The sequence below is a fragment of the Mesocricetus auratus genome, unplaced genomic scaffold (assembly GCF_017639785.1).
Source record: "Mesocricetus auratus isolate SY011 unplaced genomic scaffold, BCM_Maur_2.0 Super-Scaffold_100011, whole genome shotgun sequence".
Taxonomy (NCBI): Eukaryota; Metazoa; Chordata; class Mammalia; order Rodentia; family Cricetidae; genus Mesocricetus; species Mesocricetus auratus.
In genome coordinates this window covers 74,238,776-74,264,212 of record NW_024429195.1, presented here as the reverse complement: position 1 = coordinate 74,264,212, position 25,437 = coordinate 74,238,776, and the positions used below count along the sequence as shown (strand labels likewise).

The 25,437-nt window shown below is 46.0% G+C and overlaps 1 protein-coding gene and 1 pseudogene across 2 annotated transcripts in view; one reads left to right on the top strand and one right to left on the bottom strand.

The window, feature by feature from the left end:
• Nucleotides 1–25,437, top strand: part of Ccdc38 (coiled-coil domain containing 38) — a 53,206-nt gene that overhangs the window by 7,612 nt on the left and 20,157 nt on the right. For both annotated transcript variants that reach the window (XM_040755041.1, XM_021225965.2), the window contains exons 3-10: nucleotides 1,570–1,670; nucleotides 3,151–3,316; nucleotides 8,069–8,133; nucleotides 14,461–14,624; nucleotides 14,771–14,851; nucleotides 20,305–20,456; nucleotides 22,508–22,600; nucleotides 24,179–24,236. In XM_040755041.1, the coding sequence (XP_040610975.1) occupies nucleotides 1,570–1,670; nucleotides 3,151–3,316; nucleotides 8,069–8,133; nucleotides 14,461–14,624; nucleotides 14,771–14,851; nucleotides 20,305–20,456; nucleotides 22,508–22,600; nucleotides 24,179–24,236 (880 nt within the window). The remainder of the gene's footprint in view (nucleotides 1–1,569; nucleotides 1,671–3,150; nucleotides 3,317–8,068; nucleotides 8,134–14,460; nucleotides 14,625–14,770; nucleotides 14,852–20,304; nucleotides 20,457–22,507; nucleotides 22,601–24,178; nucleotides 24,237–25,437) is intronic.
• LOC110340519 lies at nucleotides 17,181–19,346 on the bottom strand (annotated as a pseudogene).

The following is a 25,437-nucleotide window of genomic DNA, read 5'->3' as shown; positions in this document are numbered from 1 at the left end:
TGAGATACACGCTCATTGTTAAGAGACTCATTTTAGACTCCCCATCTTTAGAATTTCCAGCCAGCCAAGGAAGTTTGCAGTGCTGTCACAGCCTCCACAGGACACAAATAGCCAAGCACTGAAAGATGGCTTCTTAACTCAGATGTGGATCTTCAGAGCAGCCTGGAAGAAAATACAGCTGAGCTTGGGTGCAGCTAATGCCTCAGATGCCCAAGTGACAAGCTGTAGATCTTGGGCCCAAGGTTCACATGGCTCTATAGCCTGCAGAAGGACTGGGCAAGAGGCTAAGGGTGGATTCTAGTATACACTATGGGTGTAAGGTGTTATTTGGGGTGCAATATTAATTTTACCACCAAAGATCAGTCTACCCAGAACCTGAAAATAGGAACATATTTTCAAAAAGAAAAGGAAAGGAAAATAAAAAGAAATGAGAGAAAGGATCATGGATTTATGGTCCATCTCAAAGGCCATTTGCTGTGGCGTACTCCTTTAACCCTGCACTTGGGAGGCAGAGGCAGGCATATCTCTATGAGTTTGAGACCAGCCTGGTCTACATGGCGAGTTCCAAGACAGCCAAAGGCTACATAGTGAGGCTGTCTTAAAAATCAAAACACCCCCCCAAGTAAATACAACTAGTGTCCTTATAGGAGACTAGAGGGGAGGAGAGTGTGAGTGGCTGTCTAGCCTGCCAATGACTTCCCTTCGAGAATATCAGTGGCCCCATTGGATATCTGTGATCCATCTTTGTTCTGTTGTAAGGGACACAGGATGGGCTCAGGCAAGGTTGTGTTCTTAGATCCGAATACAGCCCCAGTGGGAAGGCACTTTGCTATGAGAAAGGGGCTCCGGTGACCATGAGAGCACTGCAAGCCCGAGGCCCAGTGGTGGTAGAGCCCAGTCCAGGGTGAAGGCTGGAGCCCAGGCAGGCTGACAGCATCAGCCCCAATGTGTCAAGCATGCATGGAGATGAGAGGTGAAATGAACCAGGTCTAACAGCGAGACACTCTGTGTGTGTGTGTGCGCGCGCGTGCGTACACAGGAGGGAGGCAGAGGGGGGCGCAGCGGGGTAGATATTTCTCCCTCCTCCACCGCCGTTGTCCTGCTTAGGCCCTCTGTGGATTGGTGGATGCCCCTGCCTCTGTCCTCTGTGGATTGGATTGGCGGATGCCCCTGCCTCTGTGGATTGGTGGAAGATGTGTCCCAAAATGGCTACACCACATCACATCCCGCTGGTGGCTGGGGGGTCCAGTGTCATCTCCACATCTCCCAGAGTGGTCTCATTGTTCTACTAAAGACTCCTTAGCTATCGGTGGTTCAGGTTTCCTGGGGCACTGAGCCCTGAACCTGTGCCATAGATGATGGCAGGAGACCCAGGAGACCCAGGACCTATAGTTCCAGCTTAACTGGCGGGTAAGATGCGCTTGCATCCTGCCTTCTCAGAAACCCCTGCGTCCCTTTTCTCTGCTCCAGCTGGGGAGAGACTTACTAAGCCTAGTTCCTTATTAAGTGAACTAACAGCTCCTTCCCTCCCTCCTTACTCCATTCTTTCTTTTCCCTCTCTCCTTCCAGACAGAATAAATGATGACGCAATCAAACAGGAACGACCCTACAAGATCTTTTTCAAAGATCTCTTCCTTTTCAAGGAAAATGAAATGGCTGCAAAGAAAAAGGTAAGGGTTTTTTGTTTTGTTTTATTTTGTTTTGTTAACTAAGATCAAAGTCCCAAAAAGGTTACAATCTTGTGCTTTTAGTCATAGTTCTTACCAGTTTATATGAGTTAAGACATGGTGTTGGGGTCAGGCTGGGTGACACATGTCTTTAATCATAGCGTTCAGGAGGCAGAAGGAGGAGGATCTCTGTGAGTTGAAATCCAGGTTGGTCTACAAAGTGAGTTATGGGACAGCCAGAACTGTTACACCAAGAAAACTTGTCTTAAAAAGCAAAAACAAACAAACAAACAAGCCGGTTAGTGGCAGCACATGTCTTTAATCCCAGCACTCTGGGGGCAGGGGCAGGCAGATCTCAGTGGGTTGGAGACCAGCCTGGTCTACAAAGTGAGTTCCAGGACAGCCAGAACAGAGAAACCCTGTATCAGAAAGAAAAAAAAAAAGAAAAGAAAAGAAAAAGAAAAAAAAAAAAAGACGTGATGTTGGCCTGTGGTTGGTTGCACCATTCTGAGAAGACTGCTTGCAGAGGACAGGGCTAAGCATGGACCTTCAGAGATCGCCACCTAGTGGGGGGAAGCAGCTACACCATCACCAGTCAGTGTGACAGGTATGGTCAGCCCTACTTGATGTTGTCGGACACCTACAGTTTTCATATTGCTACATTTGTGAAATTGGGACTAGCTCACACAGGTGGCATGCCATGCATCATTGGCCAAGTACAAAAGAAAAACGCATCTCCCCACAGAACTGACAGACAGGTCATAGACTCAGAGATGTGTAAAGGAGACAGAGCATCTGCCCCACTGATGGGAACGGAAACGATGAAGGGAGAAACAGAATTCACCGTGGTGACAGAAGTTGAGTCCTTAAGAGCAATCCCAAAGCTGTCAAAACTGATATGGGTAAACAAGTCTGTATGTGCTTTGGTGAGAGAGAAGCAAGGAAGGGTAGAGAGGCGAGGAGGATTGTTTTTAGAGTAATTTGAAACAAAGTTAGATCAGCAGCGGCCTGAGACTCAGTTTTTCTTCCCAAAGGTACCTATTAAAGGGCTGTCCTGGCCCTAGTATAATGAGTAATATATATGGAAAGACTATATCTTTCTGGGGGCTATTTTTTCTCCAGGTGTTGGTGAGCCTTTGTTGAACATAATAGAATATTAAACTGAGAGAAGCTGAAAGAAATCCAAAGGGTTGGGTTCCACTACCTTCTGGGAAGGACCATCTCCTCTTAAGTTTTCAGTCCCAGCAAGCCAGTCTTTGTGATTTCCCTGGAAAGACATTTTCCTGTCTCTGGGGTAGTTTACTAAAGGCTCAACCATTAAAGCATGTTCTTTCTTTCTCCATATAACAAGGAAAGGGTTGCTGTGTACATTGCTTTCGGGGTGTGTTCCCAAGCTGCCTAAGGCCAAAGGTCTTTGCTGTTGACATATGGTCACCGTTACAACAATATGTGACTCTGGTGTATTCAAACTCCTTTTGCGCAGGAAAGACTCATGAGCCGCAACATGAAAATCTACCAAAAGACGACATTTTCATCTCGCATGAAGAGTCGCTCACACCTCGGCCAGCTGGCTTTTTTTGCTGAAGCAGGCGGCGGCTCCTACGAAAGTTTGGGGCTAGACCCCACTCTTATTCTCAGGCTGACAGAAGGTAAGTCAGCGTTACTCGTAGTTTTAAATTGTTGTTTTTGATATTTGCTATTCATCATAGGTTTGGGGAGATTTTCTGGTGGTGAGAGAGACAGAATCTTTGCTGGCTAAAATAGCCAGAGACCACAATGCAGACACTCTTTTGGGGGGTGGCTTCCTCTGTGTAGCCCTGGATGTCTTGAAACTCACTCTGGCTGGCCTCGAACTCAGAGATCCATCTCCCTCTGCTGGGATTAAAGGTATATGCCACCCCTGACCAGTTAACACAGACATTTATCTTTAAAGATTTATTTATTTATTGTGTATACAGTGTTCTGCCTGCATGTATGGTTATAGGCCAGAAGAGGGCACCAGATCTCATTATAGATGGTTGTGAGCAACCATGTGGTTGCTGGGAATTTAACTCAGGACCTTTGAAAGAGCAGGCAGTGCTCTTAACTGCTGAGCCATCTCTCCAGCCCCAACACAGACATTCTTAAAGCCAAAAAGAAAATCTGTATTGCTGCCCAGTAGCTGCAGGGGAACTTGCCCAAACCATGCAGCCCAGAGTGGCTACTGAGGAAAGGGACATTGAGTTTATCAGCTCCTGTAGAGAAAGCAGGTCAGGAGGCTGCGGAGAGGCTTAGCAATCAAGAGCACTTGTGACTGTTGTGGAGGACTGGGGTTCGGCTCCCAGTACCCACACAGTGTCTCACCATGCTACGACTCCAGTTTGAATGGATGGAGTTCCCTCTTCTGACTTCCTCTTGCACCAGGCAAGTGCACTTACATGAATTCAGGCCAAATATTCACACACATACAAACAAATACATAAATATTAAGAGAAAGAAGAGCTGTCTAGATAGCTCAGCAGGTAAGCGCACTAGCTGCTCTTCCAGAGGACTCAGGGTCTGTTCTTAGAACCCGCATGGAGGCTCACAACTGTCTGTAACTCCAGTTCCAGGGGATCAGGCACCCTCTTCTGGATGCTTCGGGAACCTGGAAAGTATATTGTGCACAGACCTACATGCACGGGGATAAACACTTTACACACAAAATAAAAACAAATAAATCTTTTAAAACACATGCCAGGCATTGGTGGCGCATGCCTTTAATCCCAGCACTCAGGAGGCAGAGGCAGATAGATCTCTGTGAGTTCGAGGCCAGCCTGGTTTACAGAGCGAGTTCCAGGATAGGCTCCAAGGCAATACAGAGAAACCCTGTAGCAAAAAAAAAAAAAAAAAAAAAAAAAAAATCAATCTTTTAAAAACACCTAGTTTTTAGTTTTGCTTATTCTGTTATTTGTGTGTGTGTGTGTGTGTGTTTTGTCTGTGTGTAAGAGGGTGTAAGATCCCCTGGGGTTGGGGTTAACAGTCAATTGTGGGGGTGCTGGAAATTGAGCCTGGATCCTCTGCAGAAACAACAAATGCTCTTAATTCCTTAGCCAACTTTCCAGGCCCCAAATACATCTTTAAATAAGAAGCAGCAGGCATCTTGGAGACGCATATGTAAATGAACAACAGGTGAAGGCAGGCAATAGTGAGGGTGTGGCCACAACACCAGATCTTGGAGATACCTAGGTTCCATCTCGTGCCTCCATTTCGAGTCTTGGGCCATCAAGAACATTTAAAGTGATAAGTGACATGTCAAAATGTCACAGAATGTGCAAACAAGCTGAGTGCAACAATCCTGTGTCTTAGTTAGGAGTTGCATTGCTGTGAAGAGACACCATGACCAGGGCAACTCTTATAAAGAAAACATTTCATTGTGGTGGCTCGATTACCGTAAATTTAGAGGTTCAGTCCATTGTCATCATGATGGGGAGCATGGGAATAATTCAAAAAATGCTAGGCAGGGCACCCAGTGTCCTCCTCTAGCCTCTGCATGAAGGCAGAGGAAAATACACACACACACACACACACACACACGCACACACGCACATGTGTGAACATGCATGCATGCACACACATGCATACACACACGCACACAAAGAAAGATGAAGAGACAGAAAGAGAGATGAGGAAGAGAAAGAGAGAAAATCAATTGAACTTGAATCTAATCAAGTAAAGATGAGGTATCGAGGGCCACGTGAAACATTATCAAGGTGTAGTGTGCCAGACCCTATTTGTGGGAAATCCTACAGGGAAATTGGGTTGGCTTCCTGAACAGATGAATGGTGGGGGTTGGGGATCAAATAGTGGGAGAAATTTGGGGGTGGCTGGGATATGAAGAGATGAATCTCTATCACATGGCCAAGCTGATCTGAGTTTAGATTATAATTGTTAGGATCTATGTTTTTAAGACAACTGGGAAAATGCAGCCCAGGCTGAATATGAGGCAGTGTTGTGGAATTGTCAGTTTATCTGGGTTAAGAATGGTAGGAGCATTATTTTCTAAACTCTCTGGTAAGGTTACACACTAACGCTCTTAGGGATGAAATAGTTAAAAGATTTTTTTTTACCAAAATATTCTAGTGGAGGAAAAGGAGCAATATCAAGAGGCAAGACAGACAAAATATCAATGATGTTGAAGCGACTGAACGTTGGGCTACACTGTTATGAATATCAGTGATTTCAAGATGGTGCAGTTTTTAAAGTATTAAAAAAGATAGCTGTCTCTAAGTGATAGTTTCTTGGGCATGCTGCATTTGATTTGCAACAAAACGCTGCTAGATGTTTTTGCCTCCTCTTTGCAAATGGAAATGGCTCAGTGAGGTTGAGTCACCCAAAATCTCTAAGCAAATGCAGAATTCAAGTCAAAGCCTGCCCGACTCCCTTTGGTTACCTCCCAATGACTATTTGTTAATGACTATATAAATTTTTGTTGCCTTTATGACTGATCATAAAATGAAATTATTCGTTCCAAGTGTGTTGTTTGAGTAATAGCAGCTAGCAGTTATTAAGAAACTCCTGTGTGTTTTATGTTCTATGGCCTCATTTCCTTTTCCCAACACCGTTGTGCAAGAGAGGGATATTCCTACCTGGGCTACCTTACGCTTTCACAATAAGCCACATGGAAATTCCAGTGGCTTCCAATCCCAGAGGTTTCATTTTCAGTCGTTTGCCCTTTGAGTCCCTGCTGAAGGAACGGGCCCTGTCTAGGACACTGCAGGGGCTGCAGCTAAGGGCTCTCGAAGCTTCTTGGAAGCCACGTAGCTCCATGCCTGTTTCATGACCAGATCATGGTGATGGCCATGAGTTGAGGGTAGGAGAACAGTCTTCACACAGATGAGGAAACAGGCATGGAGAGGGAATGGATTCACTCATCTTTCCCAGCTAGTTAGAAGTGGAAACCAGTGCATCTTTGGGGAGACATAGCCTACCGGTGCAACTCAGACCCACTGCTTATTTAGGAAGTATTTTTCTATTTACATGGTTAGAGAGAGACTTTATTCTATGCCACATTCTGTTGGCTTTCACACAAAGCTAACGTGGAAATGTAGCATTTTCCAAAACGAAGAAAATTTGAGTGTTCTTAGAATTCCTATTCAGTTTTCTGAAGGGTAAAACTGGTCATCTTTTTCACTTTGGTTGCAATTTTGGCTTGTGATCGCCAAAGACATGTGGCCTGAGGACATTAGGATCTGGGTCAGTCTACAAACACAAACAGAACTCTATATCACATTTGGTCCCCTTAAAGGCTCAGAGACCATTGCAGAAAAATGGAACAAAAACACTGTAAGAGCCTGAGGTCAGAGATATGTCTTCTAGATATGCTGGGGTCACCACACCCATGAACACACAGCAACTATGGTCTCCTCCACAAGACCTATACAAGATCAAACCCGCCAACATTCTAGCATGGAGGTAGGAAGATCTCCTGAGAAGCAATCCGCAGATGGTAACTTCTTAGGGAGGGTGGGTGCTCGGACACCCCTTGGGGAAGTGGATGAAAAGACATAGCACCAACTACAAAGACACTGGTAGTCGACTTGTTTATTACGGAAGTTAGGCCTACCTTTATACCCCCTCCCAAGGTCCCATTGACTCGGGCGGCTGACTCTGCAGCGTTGTCCTTTCCTCACTGCTGCCTCTGGTCAGGTGTCTCTGTGTCAGCAGTCTCTGGGTGTAGTGGCAGGCTTGGCTCAGGGAGAAGCGCCTGCCGCGCATGCTCATGTGGGCTGGTTTGGGCAGGACGACTGTGGCTTGGGTAGGTTGACCAGCAGTTTCTCCTACAGGTGAGTTTTCTGTAAGCCTCTTCCTAGATCAGCTGTGCTTCCGTGGAGGGCCCACACTCATGAGTATGTGGGCAGCACAGATTGGACTCAATGAGTTGATTTTTAAAGGTTTTTTTTTTTCATGAGGGCACAAAGTTGGAATGGGTGAAGAGGCAGGGGTAGATCTGGGAGAATCGAGGGGGAAGTGTGAAGGTGACCATGATCAAAATATAATAGTTGTATATGGAATTCTCAAAGAATCCCATATTTTAAAAAGCTTTAGCGCAGTGGCTTGTGGGGGCTCTGCCCATCTCTCTCACTTCTTGGGCAAGCATTTTGGCATCCCTAAGCTTTAGCACACAAAGGGGATGAGATAATAATTAATTAATTCATGATCAGATAACATATTTAAAATCCTTTAAAAAAAAGCTTCCTGATCTATTCAAAGATGCAAAATAAGTGGTAGCTCCTACTGGGGCAGCTTGAGTGCCAGGGAGACGTCATTGGAAAGCAATGCTCTTTTGCTTAGTCTCCATACACAACGTGTATGATCACGTGGCAGCTCTTGCTCTGTGCAGTAGCAAACTAAACCTTCGTCTGTTTCAATGTTCTCTGCAGGAGCAGACAGAAAGAGGACTTTGCAAGAGTTTATTCATGACCAGAGAGACAGATTTCTACTTGAGGTATTAAACGTAACTTCTTTCTCCCGTTAGCCAGGACACACCCAGCATAGCATTGTCAGATACTTAGCCCGGCGTTGTGTTTTTCCATGATGTGCTCCAAATCCATTGGCTGGACAGAGTGGCTCATCCCTGCGTTCATTTACTTGAACAGTTTTTATTGAGTACTAATTATGTGCCGAGCCATTACAGAAGTCCCTCCCTTTGGAGAACTTACATTCAAGTAATCTATACCAGTAACCCAGGAAGTGGTCTGTATTTCTGGGGGACATTGGGCCACAAGAGCTCTCTTTCCCCTCAGTCTGAGAAGAGTCTCCGTAGCCCTTGAGAAGCCTACTTGGATTTAGATTTTGACATTCTGGTTGACTATGGTGGGAATCAGAACATTCTGGGATGTTCCAGCTCTCTCTGTACCTGCTCATACCAGAGAGAAGTGGAGTGTTACAAGGAAGAGGAATATTAAAATCAGCCAGGAGAGCCACCCGAGGCAGGGTTTAGGAGCACTGCCTACCCCACCTCTGGTGCCAACTGCATCTGTAACATCAAGCTCACAGCACAGCCAGCCAGGGAAAAGTTCAAGTATCTTACACACTAACAGAGGGTTTTATCCAATCATCAGTAACCTTGAGCTGGAACCCAGGCCATATGACACATACTATTTATGACTCTTTTATACCTGTTAATTTACCATGGACAGGGTAGACACTGTACACACAGCTGTGGAAGAATAATTACAAAAGGAATCAATGGGATATTGTTTACACCTCTGCTGTCAAGTCCAAGCATTTAAAAACAGTCTGTTTCTGTTAAGGTCTTGAACGCTAGTGAGTAAAGGAAAATGCATCTGATCTCTCCTAATTTCATAGCACATGCTTTGGGATATAGGCCAGAGTGAATGCTTTCCTAAGAGGCTGCTGCTATCATCAGAGCTCACATGGACCACATCACACAGCTGTGAAGGGAACCATGTGCCTTTGTTTGCTAGTATTAGTTCCTGGGTGTGATTTTTGGCCTTCATCAGAAACCTTGGGGATGTACCTAATGTCTTGGCTAGGTACCTGAAGATGGCGCTTGGCAGAGTCTCTGGGACTTCAGTGCATTTGGAGTAAATGCACTTTGTCCTCTGCTCTGGTGTTTTTTTTCAAATCCTTCAAGCAGATTGATAACATGTCCCAAGTGATATAATAAAGTCAGTTTATCATTAAAACTGTAGCTAGAAAAAAAACTGACCTTGCCAAAACAATTCTGGCCTTGTCTTCTAGAAGGTGGCCTATGTCATACCTCATAAGGGTGTCTTTAAGGTGAGTCTGGCCACACCTGCCAGTCCAAGGGTGGCCATGTCAGAAAAACCAACAATGTGGAGGCTTGGGGTCATACCGAGAGGGTCTGGGGACTAAAGACAGGTCAATCAATTAAACCTGTCTATGGAATGAAGCTTCATTTGGAAACTCTGGCCAGGGAAGTTAGCTGATTCCCTGGTTGACTATAGCCATGCTTACTGTTGCAGATGCAGGAATGGAACCACAGGCAGGCTCCAGGGGAAGGGAGTCCTAGAACCTATGCGTCTCGAGTGCCTCTAAACCAGTGGTTCTCAATGTGTGGGTCACGACATATCAGATATTTACATTATGATTCATAACAGCAGCAAAATTACAGTTATGAAGTAGCAACAAAATAATGTGGCTGGGGGTCAGCACAGCACGAGGAACTGTATTAAAGGGTGGCGGCATTAGGAAGGGTGAGAACCGCTGCTCTAAGCCCTGCCTCATGGCGCCTTTCTTCTGGCTGATTTTAGTGTTTCTTTCCCTCGTAAGAAACTGTATCCAGGGGTTCTGTGAGATCTCCCAGAAATCTGAAGCCAATTGAGGGGCTCCTCGAGTTTCCTATTGGTGTCAGCATTGAGGGCAGACTTAGGGATGAGTAACTTAATTTTCAAAAACTGAATTGGTCTCATAGCATCTTCCCTTAGTTCCTCCACCCCTTTCCCCCCCCTTCCTTTTAAAAAAGTTTATTTGTGGCAGATTTGAGGTACAAAAAGTCTCACTTAAAACATAAATGTCAATGTATTTTGAATTATTTTGAATTTAATACTGTGAGTGATTTTATGCCAATAATTTGACATGGGGCTGGGTAGTGGTGGCGCACGCCTTTAATCCCAGCACTCGGGAGGCAGAGGCAGGCAGATCTCTGTGAGTTCCAGGCCAGGCTGGACCGATAACCTCCAAAACAATACAGAGAAACCCCGTCTCATAAAAACCAAAAAAAAAAAATAATAATAATAATTTGACATGGATGGAATGGATTTCTGGAAAGTTACAAACTAACAAAGCTTATCCAAGAAGAAGCAGATAAATAGCTTCATATCACTCTAAAACTTGAACTTGTAGGCAAAAGAAAGAAAAATCCATATTCGATGGTTATGTGTACCAGATACTTTGAGAGAACACCATTCTAATTTGACCTACCCTGTTAAGTAAAACTGAGTAAGAAGGAACATTCCTCCACGCTCGCCATGACAAGAACACTGTACTGATATCTAAGTAGCGCATAGGCTTCAGAAGAAAAGAAAGCACGGCCCACAGGGTGGCTTTGTGGGTAGAGGCACATGGCTCCAAGCCCGGTGACCAGGCTTCAGTATCCGAGACCCGCATGGCGGAAGGAGAGAACTGACTTCTACAAATTGTCCTCTGACCTCCATGCACCTATACTAGCTAAATAACTAAATGATAATTGCCTAAAGAAGAAGGAAGCTAGAGGCAAGCACTGGAAACAATTTTTAACAAATCTAATAATATGCAAAAGGATAATCCACTATGGCTAATTGGGGCTTACCCCAAGCATATGAAAGCAGCTTAACATTTGAGAATGGATGAGTACAATACAAATCAACAGATTAGAAATAAAACCATATAATCATCTCAAGCAATGCAGAAAGAAACATTTGTCCATATCCAAAGTGTATTCTTTTTTAATAATAATATTATTATCCTTTGAGAGTTTCATACAACGTATTTTGATAATTTCACACACACCCCGACTCATTCCAGATTAACCTTCACCTCCTTACCCACTCACTCTCATGTTCATTTTTTTTAACCTGTTGAGTCCGATTTGTCTTGCCCAACCACTCTTGGATGTGGGCCTGCCCTGTATGTGGTGGTCTTACACCGTTAAAGAGAACTGACTCTCCCTCTCCCAGGAGCTAGGGATGAGATATCACGCCCACTTCCAGTCCTCATGCTGTGGTTTTGTTTTGTTTGAGATTGCAAAGGTCTTATGCATGCTGTGGCAATTGCTGGGAGTCCGTGTGTGCAATGTTCCTGTTGTGTCTGGAAAAGACCGTCTGTGTTCTTGACATCATCCATACCGCTGGCTCTTACAATGTTTCTGCTCTTCCACAGTGATCGCTGAGCCTCAGGGAAATCGATGTCATACAGATGTTCTGTTCGGGCCTCAGCATTCCACAGTCTCTTACGCTCAGCTTGTTGGCCAGTTGTGGGTCTCTGTGTTTGTCACCATCTGCTATGTTTGTCACCATCTGCTAAAAAAGAAGCTTCTCTGGTGACAGTTGAGAGAGGCACTGATCTCTGGCCGTAGCAATATGCCATAGGACATGCGCTGGTTACATCTACGTAAACTTGACCCATGCTAGAGTCATCAGAGAGGAGGCAGTCTTAGTTGAGAAAATGCCTCTATTAGATCCAGCTGTCAATAAGCCTGTAGGACATTTTCTTAGTTAGTGACTGATGTCTTGGGCTCGACCACCGTTGGGCTGGTTGTACTGGGTTTTGTAAGGAAGCAGGTTGAGCAAGTCATAGAAAGCAAGCAGTATGCAGTTCCCCTCCATGGCCTCTGCATCAGCTCCTGCCTCCAGGTTCCTGCCCTGCTTCAGTTCCTGCCCTTACCACTTTTGATGATGAACTGTAACTGAAATAAACCTTTCTCTCCCCACGATGCTTTTGGTCATGGTATCTCATCACCACAGTAGTAACCTAGCTGTCTTAGTTAGGTTTTTATTACTATGAAAAGCACCATGACCATGGCAACTCTTATAAGGGACAACATTCCATTGAGGGTGGCTCGATTACAGTTTCAGCGGTGCAGCCCATTAGGATCATGGAGGGGAGCATGGCAGCGTTCAGACAGACGTGCTGCTGGAGCTCAGAGTCCTACATCTTGACTCAGAAGCAACAGGAAGTCAACTCACTGTCACACTGAGTGAAGCTTGAGAAAAAGGCCTCAAAACACAGTGACACACTTCCTCAAACAAGACCACACCCACTCCAACAAAGACACACCTCCTAATGGTGCCACCCCCTATGAGGTTATGGGAGCCAATTACATTCAATCTACCACACTAACGAAGACAGGAGTTGTTTCAATTTATATCTACTTAGCAGAACAAAAGTAGTAGGTTCTCCCCCAGGACCTATCTAGCCACAAGTTCTTGACCCCAGTAACAGGGCTAGGTAAGGGTTCTCCCCGGTGGAACAGACTTTAGATCCAATCAGAAAGTGGTAGGTGACTCAGATAATATCCATGCTACTATTGCACCAGTAAGCATATCTTGCCAGGCCAGTCAGTATGGTAGCTCGTAGAGTTCGTAGTTGGGTGAGAGTGCTGGTTACTTTTCTCCTCCACCAGCATGAGTGTCCCTTACCAGTGCCATGAAAGTTATCTAGAAGGGATGAAGCACCTGGGTCAGGACCAATTGATTTCCCCATGGTGGTGTCCTCAGTGATACATTCTGCCTCCATTAGGTTTCCATTGTGTGATAAAATACCGTGACCCAGAGCAAGGAAAGGGTCCTTCTCATCTTCCTCATGCAGGCCACGGTCCATCACTGAGACCAGGGGAGATTAGCTTGGGAACTCAATCAAGGCAGGAACCTGGACCTGGAGGCAAGAACTGAAGCAGAGGCCGTGGTCTTGCTCCCCATGGTTTGCTCAGCATCCAGGACCACCAGGACCACCTCAGGGGGCGGCATCCCTCCCTGTCAGCTGGCTCCTCCCACATAATTTCTTGTCTGTCTGTCTGTCTGTCTGTCTGTCTGTCTGTCTGTTTTTCATGACAGAGCTTCTCTGTTTCTTTGGAGCCTGTCCTGGAACTAGCTCTTGTAGACCAGGCTGGCCTCGAACTCACAGAGATCCGCCTGCCTCTGCCTCCCAAGTGCTGGGATTTTGAAGGCGTGTGCTACCACCACCCAGCCTCATTTATTAATCAAGAAAATGTTCTAGGTGGTGGGTGGTGGCACATGCCTTTAGCCCCAACACTCAGGAGGCAGAGGGAGGTGGCTCTCTGTGAGTTTGAGTCCAGTCTGATCCACAGAGAAAGTTCTAGCACAGCCCGGCATCAGGCAACACAGAGAAACCCTGTCTGGAAAACCTAAAAGAAAACAAAAAGGGAAAAAGAAAAAGAACAGAAAATGCCTCACAGGCTTGCCCACAAGTCCATCTTAGAGGAGAATTTTTTCAGTTGCAATTCCCTCCTCTCCAATAACTCTAGCTTGTTCCAAGTTGACAAAAAACCTAGGCAACACAGGGTCTTAGTTCTGGAGTGTAACCAAGGGCAATGGCAATAGCCCATAATGTTTGGGGACCAATGGGACCCCACTGATCAGCAGCTGGGAAAGAGCAGCACATTCCTGGCTTTGGGCTTTTATTTTCTAACATGGAGCATCTAGCTGGGGTATTCGCACTAAAGGACTTTGGAGGAAGCCGTATGGAAATCTGCTATTGCAGAATCTTCCTACAATATATGCATGCATACAAAGGGAGGAGGCAAGTCCATGTGGTATCACATCTCATATGCTGTACTAAAAAATAGTTGCCAAAACTTACACTTGAGAATCTAAATCAGTCTCTCTGGGTTCGGTTAAATAACCCACACCCTCAAGCCAACTTGGAGAAATCCAACGTTCCATCCTGGGAGGCCTGGTAGCTACAGACAGCCTGGGGTTTTTGTTGTTTTGTTTTTTGGGTTTGTGTGTGTGTGTGTGTGTGTGTGTGTGTGTGTGTGTCCAGAAGCCAAAATGCATCATGGGTAACAGATGGGCCTGCTCTTTGAAGAGCATGAGTGTTTCGACTAGTAGGGAGCAGCCAGCTTAGAAGAACACAAAGACTCTTGGTGAGAGCCAGTGAGAAGGCTTCTCTCCCCTCCTGATTTCCCCCACTGCAGTCTTCCTTCATGAGATAAAGGCCCAGCTGTGTGCATGCTACTATTACTCCTAAGGCAAGCAACTATCTTGCTGCAGGACCCACGAGCCTTTATGCAGGTTCTGTTGGAATGTTATCAGTGACTTGTGAATGCTCTTGTTTTCCATATTCCTAGTATGCAGTGTCAACCAAGAAAAGCACAATTCAAAAGTTTGAAAAACTCATTGCCATGAAAGAAAATCAACTCAGGAAAGCCGAGATAAAGCTCCAAGCTGATGCGTTATCCTTTGAAGAGTTCCTTCGGGAAAATGACCAGAGATCGGTGGATGCCCTTAAAATGTTAGTGTCTCCATTCTAGCCACACCCTTCACACACACACACACACACACACACACACACACACACACACACACACGTCTTTGCTGGCCTGTTTTAGTTTCTTAGAAAAACAAATACATAACTAATAGATCAGTGTTCCTTTTCAGGGCAGCACAGGAAACATTAAACAAACTCCAAATGACCACGGAGCTCAAGAAAGCAAGCATGGAGGTGCAGTCAATAAAGAGGTGAGGGGTGCTGTCCTCAGCCAATCCCGGGTCCCGTCATGACCCCTTAGGCCCAGCAAAGGCCAAGAGGGGACAGCCTTCCCAGCTGGTAACTTAGCATGAACAGATTTCAGAGTGAATACTCTGTCTATCAAGGATTTCGGCTGTCTAGATTTCAGAACAGAAGCCACTCTCTGAATGGGCTCCCTGACTCTCTCTGACTTGGAGATACAGAAGCAGAGGAGTTCATTGAAAAGAAGCAAAATGATGTCAGGAGTAAACACATTTTTTCTTCGTGCCTCCTCTTTGTTCATTGTGAGAGCTTATTCACCCACACTTAAGCATCTCGACTGGGATGCATTTGATGATCACCCTATATTCCTCATTGGCAGTTTTTGTATCCAAACCCCTTAGTAGAGTCTCATGCCACTGCTAAATTTAATATCTATACATAAACAATTCACAGGATCAGGGATGGGGGTGATAATTATTAAATTGTTAGTCACTCCTTCCCAACTCTTCTATGTTTAAGGAAACCCTGCTGAATGATTTTCACTACCTAAAAAGATCTTGTGGCTAGGCTACTGTGGGACACTAAGGTCATACTCCAAAGTATGTGTCCCAGATAGATTCAGGCTGTGTAGCCTCTTCTATTTAAAAGTCTAAGACTGAAGGTGCTTCAAAATAGGGGACTCCATCCCCACTTTCCCTGGCAATGAAACGTTTGACTATGTCCCCAGCATTTTTTTCTTACTTTTAAATCCTAGATTGTGCCTTGCTATATTGCCCAGGCTGGGCTTGAACTCACTCAGTAGTTCGAGCAAACCTTAAACATCTTGCTTCAGCTTCCCAACTAGCTAGGATTATGGGGAGCACTACCGGGGCAACTTAGGCGATACTATCCATTCAGTTATACACACACAGATAATTGTCTGTTATCCTACCCGTCTGGGTCCACGTGGAAGCGGAGCAGGGTCCATGGTGCGGTATTAATTCTGCGTAGTACTTGGTTACACCTCTAAACAGCCTTGCGGAGACCTTGCTCACTGCTTATGTGTCTCACCAGTCTAGAAGGGCGAGTGAGATAATGGAGCAGATGCAGGTGTAGAACCGGGAAATGAGAATCCCTTCCTTTCATGGAAAGATGGCTGGAGGACGGGAGGTATTTGAAAAGGAGAAATGACTTTCTCCGGAAACGTTTCCATCGCAGGCATGCAATCCTGCTCATCTGTTATCCCACGGCCTTTGTGACTCTCCGGGAGGTAGAATCAGGGGCTTCTAGCTCCCAACTACTGAGCGTGAGGAATTGTGTGCTGACCCTTAAAGGCAACTTATACTGGACTGAAGGAAGGCTCTGATGGATAAAGGGTGGAGGATGGGCGTTTGAGGCCATGCAGCAGTGAGAAGGCGCTAATGAGGTTACAAACGAGGAAGACTGGCTTGGGCCTTGGGGTTCCGCTTTGAGCTTTGCTTACCGGTCTGTGTGGAACATGGCTGCGATAAACCAGTACAAAGCTGGAGAAAGCAGCTTTGAATGTATTTGGCCCCCATAATCACATAGGGAGTGGCACTATTTGGAGGTGTGTCTTTGTTGGAGTGGGTGTGGCCTTGTTAGAGGAAGTGTGTCACTGTGGGGGCGGGTTTTGAGGTTTCTCATGTTCAGGATACCACCCAGCGCGTTAGTTGGATTTCCTGCAGTCTGCAAGAGGCAGCAGTCCCTTCTGCAGCACCATGTCGGCCAGCATGCCGCCGTGCTCCCCGCTGCAATGACAATGGACGGAATCCCTGAAACTAGAAGCGAGCTCCCTTATTTAAACGTTTTCTTTGTAAGAGTTGCCATGGTCATGGTGTCTCTTCACAGCAATAAAAACCCAAACGAAGACGCGTGTTTGTGGATATGTTCACTAGTGCCTGCTGGGGTGGAGACACTGGATCTCTGCTGGTTGTGAGCCACCCCAGCATAGGCACTAGGAACTAAACTAGCCGACAGGAGCAGTCTGCACCCTCAGTCTCTGCTCCGTGTCTCTGGATCCCAGGATGCTGTCCTGGCTAGTTTCTGTGTCCACTTGACACAGAGAGAAAGGAGCCTCGGCTGAGGAAATGCCTCCATGAGACCCAGCTGTAAGGCGTTTTCTCAGTTAGTGATCAAAGGGGAAAGCCCAGCCCACGATGGGTGGTGCCATCCCTGGGCTTCCGGTCCTGGGTTCTATAAGAAAGTGGGCTGAGCAAGTCAGGGGAGGCAAGCCAGTAAGCAGCTCCCCTCTATGGCCTCCGCATCGGCTCCCGCCTCCAGGCCCCATTCCTGTTCCGACTTCCTCCAATGACTCACTGCCATCTGGAAGTGTAAGCCAAATAAGTCCTTTCCTCCCCAACTTGCTTTTTGGTCATGATGTTTCAACATGGCAGTAGAAGCCCTCACTAAGACAAGCTGGTACCAGTGTAGTAGGTAATTGCTGTGACAACCTGACGATGTGTCTTGGGAGGATTGTGGAAGGACTTAGGAAATTTGGGCTAGAAAAGCCATTGAGCATTGAGACCTCGGGAAGATAAGAATGTTGAGAGCAGTGCAGAAGATGGGGCCTGGCTTGTGGCGTTTCAGAGGGAAGTTTAAAGACTATTAGGGCCGTTTGTTATTTTGAATTAAGATCCCGTGTTTTTGTTAGCTGGGGCTGAAGAATCGGCTGTGATTAACAAGAGACCAGAACTACTACAGTGAAACCTTTACGTTACTGGACCACTTGATGCTGGTCAGCTGGAGCTAAGAAATTAGCAGGGATTAAGAAGAGACCCGCATGGTTGAAGTGAAATCTGGGGAGTGTTTCCCCGAGAGCACAGAGCACCTGTGTTCCCTAGGTGGCTGTACCTTTGTGTTGGCAGCCTGACTTAGTTATGTGTAAGAGTCACCCAGGTGTACTGGTTTTGAAGTCATGAAGGGGTCATGGAGAGCAGCTGAGGGTTGGCGCTGAGAGGCCAGGAGAGCCATTGGTAAAGAAGATGCAGTCTCAGTGGCAGTTGAAGGCACAGCAGGGGTCATGCAAACAAGTTGAGGTTTGGCACCAAGAAGAGACCCTGTGAAAGGTTAGTGGTGAAAATGCAGCCCATTTGCAGCAAAGGACCCTGGCATTTTGAAGATGGCAGTGCCATGGGCTGACCACTGAGAACCTTAGCAGCCATGGAGGGGAGCCAGCCTAGAGCCTAGAAGACAAGCTCTGTGTGCTGGAGAAGGCAGAGCCAGAGAAGCGACCCAAGCCCTGTGGAGGAGCCTAGAAGATGGAGAGTGAATGGTTTCGCTTGGTTCAGATTGTGACAGTGCCCTGGTTTTTCCCCTTTGAAGAAAATCCTTAATTTTAATTTGCAAAGGAGCCTGCTGATTGAAGACTCGAACTTTTAAAAGAAATTAGATGTTGGAGTAGAATGGAGCAGACATACCTCACTGTCATGAAAAGTCTTATACTATTGAAACATCTTAAGTCCATACTCAAGAAAGCCTGATACAGGATATTTTAAAGAAACTTGAATTTTAATGTGTTTCCATTTGTTGTAAAGATGGTGGGACTTGTGAAGTTATTGGTGATTTTTTTAGGAAGTTCACCTTTTTTAATGTTGTACCAAAAAATGTATGAGTAGAACAAGTAATGAAACTGTCACAAGTTTACACCACTATCTAGTTCATATTAATTTTACTCTTCAAACAGGAAGGAGGTGGCCATTTAGGGAACAAGAGAAAACCAAAATTCTCTACGATTCTTCTGTGTGTACTGTACTCTCAGAGACGGCTTCACTACTGAGTGCAGGAACTCAGTTGTATATGAAGTTGAAGACTAGAAATGATAGGTCCATATCCCAGCGCGTTGTCTTACATTTCAAACAATGGTGCAGCTGCCAGCTTGTAATTTTTTGGGACTATAAACCAGGGCTATCTCCTGAAGCTGAACCAGAAGCAACTTCTTACATCCCTTGGGGTTTATAATATGTGCAGGAATATATGGATACCGAGGAGGTTCAATTTTTGGCCTCCACACAGTCACCGATGACCGAGTCTAGCAGGACTCCATCTTGACAACCCAGTATCTCTGTCATTAAGCATTTTAGTCCTTCAACATCTTCTCCTGGGTTAAGTTTACCTCCAGGAAATGTGAAGAAAGTTGTTTCCAGTCGTAGCAGTATCACACAGGGTAGCCAGTGCTCGTGTACAATCAGAACCCCTTCTACAGTCCTCCTCATCCCAATTTTATCAAATCCCCCCGCATGCACTGAAATCTGGCTGCAACAGAACTGTTCTTCTCATAGAGGGCCCCTTTGCACCAAAGGTATAATTGGTAAGCCGGTGAAGGCTATTGGTGCGCTCCAGGGTGATGGTCTGCTGAACGTACTTGTTGCTGAATTGGTTGACGCCCCAGGGCCAGCCTATGTTGGAGCGATTCAGCGAGTGGCACCACAGACACGCTGAACAGCTCCGATGCTGGCGGCTTGCAGAAAGTGGGGCCGGCAGAGAAGCCCGAAGGGCGGGCAGTGGTTATCTGCATTGGGCTCATCAGCCACTGCCCGCCATTAACAGTCGAACGCAAGAAGCTGAAGTTATTTACGATTTTAATATGAGATCTTGGGGATGAATACAAAAGGAAGGATTGTGGCTTAATAGTGATGTGTTTGTGTGTCAAGTTGACAAGGGGTTCATTGTCCTGGCTACTTTTGTGTGTCCACTTGACACAAGCTAGAGTCATCAGAGGAAGGAGCCTCAGCTGAAGAAACGCCTCCATGAGATCCAGCTGTAAGGCATTTTCTCATTTAGTGATCAAAGCGGAAGGGCCCAGCCCATGGTGGGTGTGCCATCCCTGGGCTGGAGGTCCTGGATTCTATGAGAAAGCAGGCTGAGCAAGCCATGAAGAATGAGTGGGTAAGCTGCACCCCTCCATGGCCTCTGCATCAGCTCCTGCCCCCAGGTTCCTGCACTGTCTGACTTGTGTCAGTGATGGCCTAAGATCTGGAAGTGCAAGCCATATAAACCCTTTCCTCCCCAGCCTGCTTTTTGGTCATGGCGTTTCATTGAAGCAGTAGAAGCCATAAGACAGACACCTGTTTTTAAATGCTGTACTGAGTGTGCAAGCATGGGTGTCGGGCATTCTGCACACTGCAGTCACATGCCAGACAAACCTTTGAGAAATGGCAGCTCTTCTTGCTTCCTCTCGTACCGCTGTCTTTTTCACCTTCCAATTCCCCCCATGTGGCTAAAGCTTAACAGAAATCGCCCAGCAGAGCAAGCCTGCCACCAGCCCACTCTGTGTGTGCTTGCGACTAGGCCTGTTTTAGTCAAAGAACTGCCTCTGGGTTTCTTTCTGCTCATACCCTTCAGAAGTGCATGGTTTGTGGCTGTGTTTACACGTTGTGTTAAATGTGCTGTTGAACCAACAAATAATGGGGGGGGGGGTTAATGCCTTCCCAGTCGTGTAACCACACCCTCATTTCTTTTGAAGTGAGATAGCCAAAACCGAGTTCCTCCTCAAGGAGTACATGAAATATGGGTTTTTCCTGCTGAAGTTGTCTCCGAAACATTGGCAAGTGCAGCAATCGCAAAAACGAGCCCAGGCATCAACGAGTAACCCCATTCTCCCAAGAATCATAGAAAGTAAGTCTCGGGTCTTAATTCAAGCTAAGTGGAAAACCCCAGATTCTAGAGTGTTCCGCTCAAAATCTGTTTCACAGTCAGAACTTAAAAATCAAAACCTGGACAAGGATTCCTCCTACTTTTTTTTTTAAAGATTTGTTTATTATTTTTATGTGGTGTTTTGTCTGCATGTATGTCTGTGTGAGGGTGTCGGATCCCCTGCAAATGTAGTCACAGACAGTTGTGAGTCGCCATGTGGGTGCTGGGAATTGAACCCACATCCTCAGGAAGAGAAGCCAGAGCTCTTAACTGTTGAACCATCTCTCCAGCCCCCCTCTTACCTTTATTCTCATGTATTATACACAGTGCTCTGCCTGCATGTATGTCTGTAAGCCAGAAGAGGGCACCAGACCTCATTAGAGTTGTGAGCCACCATGTGGTTGCTGGGAATTGAACTCCCATCCTCTGGAAGAGCAACCAGTGCTCCTAACCTCTGAGCCATCTATCTTTCCAGCCCTTTTACCATATATTATTAATTTGGAAACTCAAATTAGCTTCAGATAAAGAGCAACAAAAATGAACGCATAGAAAATACATTATTTATAGATGATACAATGATATCTCAAAAATTATTTGGTATTGGGGCTGGAGAGATGGTTCAGAGGTTAAGGGCACTGACTGCTCTTCCAGAGGTCCAGAGTTCAATTCCCAGCAACCGCATGGTGGCTCACAACCATCTACAATTCAATCTGGTGACCTCTTCTGGCAGAACACTGTATATGTAATAAATAAATCTTTAAAAAAATGATTTGGTATTATTAAAGGCCTCTATAGTAGTGTCAGCAGATAAAAAGTCAATTGTATTTTGTTAGCCTAATATACTAACTGGAATAAACTAAATTCACTGGAAGTGGTACAAATACTTTGAAGGCAGCAAAACAGCTTTAATGTGTGTGACCTGGAGATTTGGCAAATATAAAACTATGTTGTGTTTTCAGGTAGAATTGATATTCTAAGTTACCAATTTTCTTGAAATAAATGTGTATTTGGTGGAATTATAATAAAAATGTTGCTACCAAGGGATTTTCAGGGAGTTGAGTTTCATAGCAGAGAGGACTTTGTACCATGAGCCGGAGGCTCACACAGAAAGATAAATGCTTTTGACATAAGAAGGTAATGGGAGTGGGGGATTGATAATACTACTTTAAATGCTAGGTATTTAATACATTATAATTGCATATGCTGATGTGCCTCAGTAATTAGAACAGTGCTGCACTGGCGTTAGGGTGTCAGTGAAGGAGCAGAGTTAGAGCCCATTATGTAAAATCCAAGGAGAATCACATCAAAACAGAACGTTTTCTTTCCTGAAACACTGGAGTAGCTAGAACGAGGCTCACTTCCTCCTGAAGAAAATTCTGAAATAGTGGATAGACATTGGTCGCTGAGCACGTAGCAGGGTTATCCCTAGGAGAGGGGAAAGAAAGAAAGCACCAAGATTCTCAGCTGCTGCCTGAAGCCCTTCCAGGTCTCCATACAAGGACAGGAAGTATAGAGGGAGCCCGGATGATCCGAACATTTACACCACAGAAATTGGCAAACTGAAAATCAGAGAATTCATTCTGCAGGGAGCTGGTTGTAAGGGACATTAGTGATGACACTTGATCAAAGCTCATTAAATGATGTTGAGAAAGAGAAAAAACCAGAATGAAAGCAGTGATGCATTTTCATATAGCACTTTAAGAGTCAGTCGTCCTAGACTTCTCTCCCCTCAGGGCCCAGCAGGCCTCTCAGACGGGTATCAGTAGCTTCCGTGGAATTTTAGGAGCTGTGATGTTGGAAATGGACATCCCCTGAGCCCCAGATGGTCTGTTCTCGTCTCTTCTCCCTATGTCAGAGAGCAGCCCTCGCCATCTGCCAGATAAGATCGCAGATGACGGCTCCCCATCCTGCATCTCCACGGAAGCCCAGAGGCTTGAACTCTGCCTTCACACCGAGGCAAAGTTCTCATCCTCAGTAATTAACCCCCCCAACTCCTATCTCCCACAAACTCACTCTTTCTCTTTCATTTCTAGAATTTTCATTAGGTTCAGGTAAAAGAGAGAGCAGCGCCGAGTCAGACAGGGTATCCTTATCTGAAGAGCGTGGTACAAGGAAACCGAGCCAAGGTGAGAGCCAAGGCCTGTGACCGCTCTGACCGGAGCCTTCAAGCTGAAGATGGGCTTACAAGAAAGCCCTGCTGGCGAGTGGGGGCGGGTGATGCCCATATCACCTGATCTGTCAGCCAGCCATTCTGTTCTTTGTGATGCTATTGCAAACGCATGTCCAAGTGGACAAGGTCTCATCCTAGATGGCCCCCTAGATAGGTCCCCCCCAATCCTTTGGTTCAAGTCTGCCTTCTGTAATGACAGTCCCTTACCCTAGCCTGAGTGTGGTCAGTTGAGGGTGCTCTACCACAGTGAACCACTGCCCACCACCACTACACACCAGGGATTTAGGCCCAGAGTTTTAACATTGTTTGACCTGAAAATCAACACTTGCAACCATCAGATGCCATGAAAATATCTGAATCTCCATGTTCCCTTGAAACCCACCAGACCTGACATCCTGGCTTGAAGGATGTTTCTTGTGGGACAGTCGTCTTCCCTGTTGAGTGATCTAGCTCCCACAGGTCACCGTCCCTCCTGCACCCGGCCCCCTGTGGTCATCTGAGTTTGTGACCCCTGATCCAGGCTGACTCTTGGGATCCCCATCCCTACCTGATCTTGCCACTAAGCAGCAAGTGTATTTTGGGGTTAAGGCAAAAGTACCAAGATTTGTCTGCCCAGAAATCACCATGCCGTGTGAGCCTGATGAAGTGTTTTGTGTTTTATTTATTTTTTTTAACTTATGAGCCAATTGGAGCCTACACACAACATATTACTTTGCCCGGTTGGGAATCTATGGTAGTGTGTAGGATGGGGAAGAGGGGTGAATCTCAGAGGCTGCTTCTGAAATGTTGAATGTAAGCGTTATTCCATTTAAGTAGCACTTAAAATTGGTTTTAGCAATGTGCTCAGATACTGTTCTAAAAGGAAAACATTGTGTGATGAGGTATCTCCTCTTTCTCCCGTCCCTCCCCTCCCCTTCATACTTACTGAAGGCATGCAGTGAATTTCAGACACAGGAGGAGGGATGAGCATCGAGGCCTTTCTGGGAAAGGCCCAGCGTATAACCTCTGCCAGGTCACAGTGGAGCTGGGTTTTGAAGACTGAGTAGGAGCCTGCCAGGTAGAGGCAAGGCTCACTATGGGTCCCAAGTGGAACAGGAAGGACTACGGTGAACCTTAAGGTGTTGGCGGGTCCTTGGCGGGTGGATGAAGAGTCTCAGGACCAGCCCTGGCCCAGGCGTTATCGGGTGAGGCCCAGGGCAGGAAAGGCAGGTCTCTTCATGTGAAGAATGGAAATGGGCACCACTTTTGTATTCTCCTTAGTTCTATTAAACCCTGTGGTTAGAAATGGGGTTCAATCGTATAGGGAAAAGGGGGCCACGGCTAGCATTTTTGTTGCGCTCCTGTGACTTGGCTTGGAGTGCCTTTTCAGCTGAATGAAAAAGCGCGTTTCCCAGATGGTTTCCATTTTGATAAGCAGTGTTTTTAAGAAGAGGCATGCAGTACCTCACACCAAGTGACAGGGGCTCATCGCTAACAGCGCTCTCCTTTTCTTCCCCATCACCCGTGGCACGGACCTCACCTGGACACTGAACAGGACGGGGACAGAGGAAATCTGCTTTCAACACAGAGTCTAGGAAGGCCTCCGGGTTCATGTACGGTACAAACTTAGTAAACTCTGATGGAAACCGTGAATGGCTTTTTAGACAATAACTCTTTCCTCAACACAGACCTCATCTCCAAGCCTGTTGCCACACACACACAATGGAGTCAGTGGTGGCCAAGTCTGCATTCCCGAGGTGCCCCAGGATTCTGCTCTTTTTTTTTATTTTTTAAATTTTATATGCATTGGTGGTTTGCCTGCAGGTATGTCCATATTAAGGCATCAGATCCCCTGGAACAGGAGCTACAGCCAACTGTGGGCTGCCATGTGGGTGCTGGGAATCGAACCTGGGTCCACTGGCAGCCCCCCAGAATTCCGCTCTTTGAGTAGCACCCCCGTCACAGAAGACACTAGATCCCTTCTAGCTATTCTGCTAGCCTATGTACCTGCAGTCCCAGCCCTCATTTACCTTCTGCACTGGGACTATAAAGCATTTTTATTTACTCTTTTGTGTCTTCCCTAACTTGATTGTTAATTCATCTCACCAATTGCTCATCGTCAACCCTAGCTATCAATAGGTGCTTTGAGGAGATAAGTACCTGGGTCAGACATGCTGGCCTTGGGGAAGGAAGGGTTCTGAGCTAAGACTGCACTATCCATGACAATCCCTGAGGGCCACAGGGACATTTGACACCGATTCCAGGGATCCTGGGGTCACTCCACTTCTGTGGCATTTAGTTGGCCCTTGCTGTTTTTTTTTTTTTCATTAAAATTTCATTTTTGAGATCATTGTTAACTAGCAGGTCCCCTTTGACTCTTGACCCAGTTTCTTGCAACAGGAATCCTGTGCCAGACTGTAGTACAGTACCACAGCTGGGATATCGGTGTTGGCCCAAACTGGGGCAAAATGTTACCGATGGGGTTTTCATGTCTTTTTACAGCCACACCCACTTCCCTCTTCCCCTGGCAGCCACTCATCTGCCCGTTTCTGATTGTGTCATTTCAAGAGTGTGCTATAAGTAGGATCATGCAGTGAGTAACCTTTGGTTTTAATAATAACTAGCTCCCATGATCTGCCTATGTTAGACCGTGAGTAGTTAGCGCTCTTGTTGAATAGCACTCTGGTCTGAACACTGTATACTTGAACTGTTCACTTACTGAAAAATATCCACCTGGTTTCCAGTTTGGGGCTTTCTAGTTTGGGGCTATAATGAATAAAGGTGCTGTATGCTTTATTTGTTCAACTTAAAATT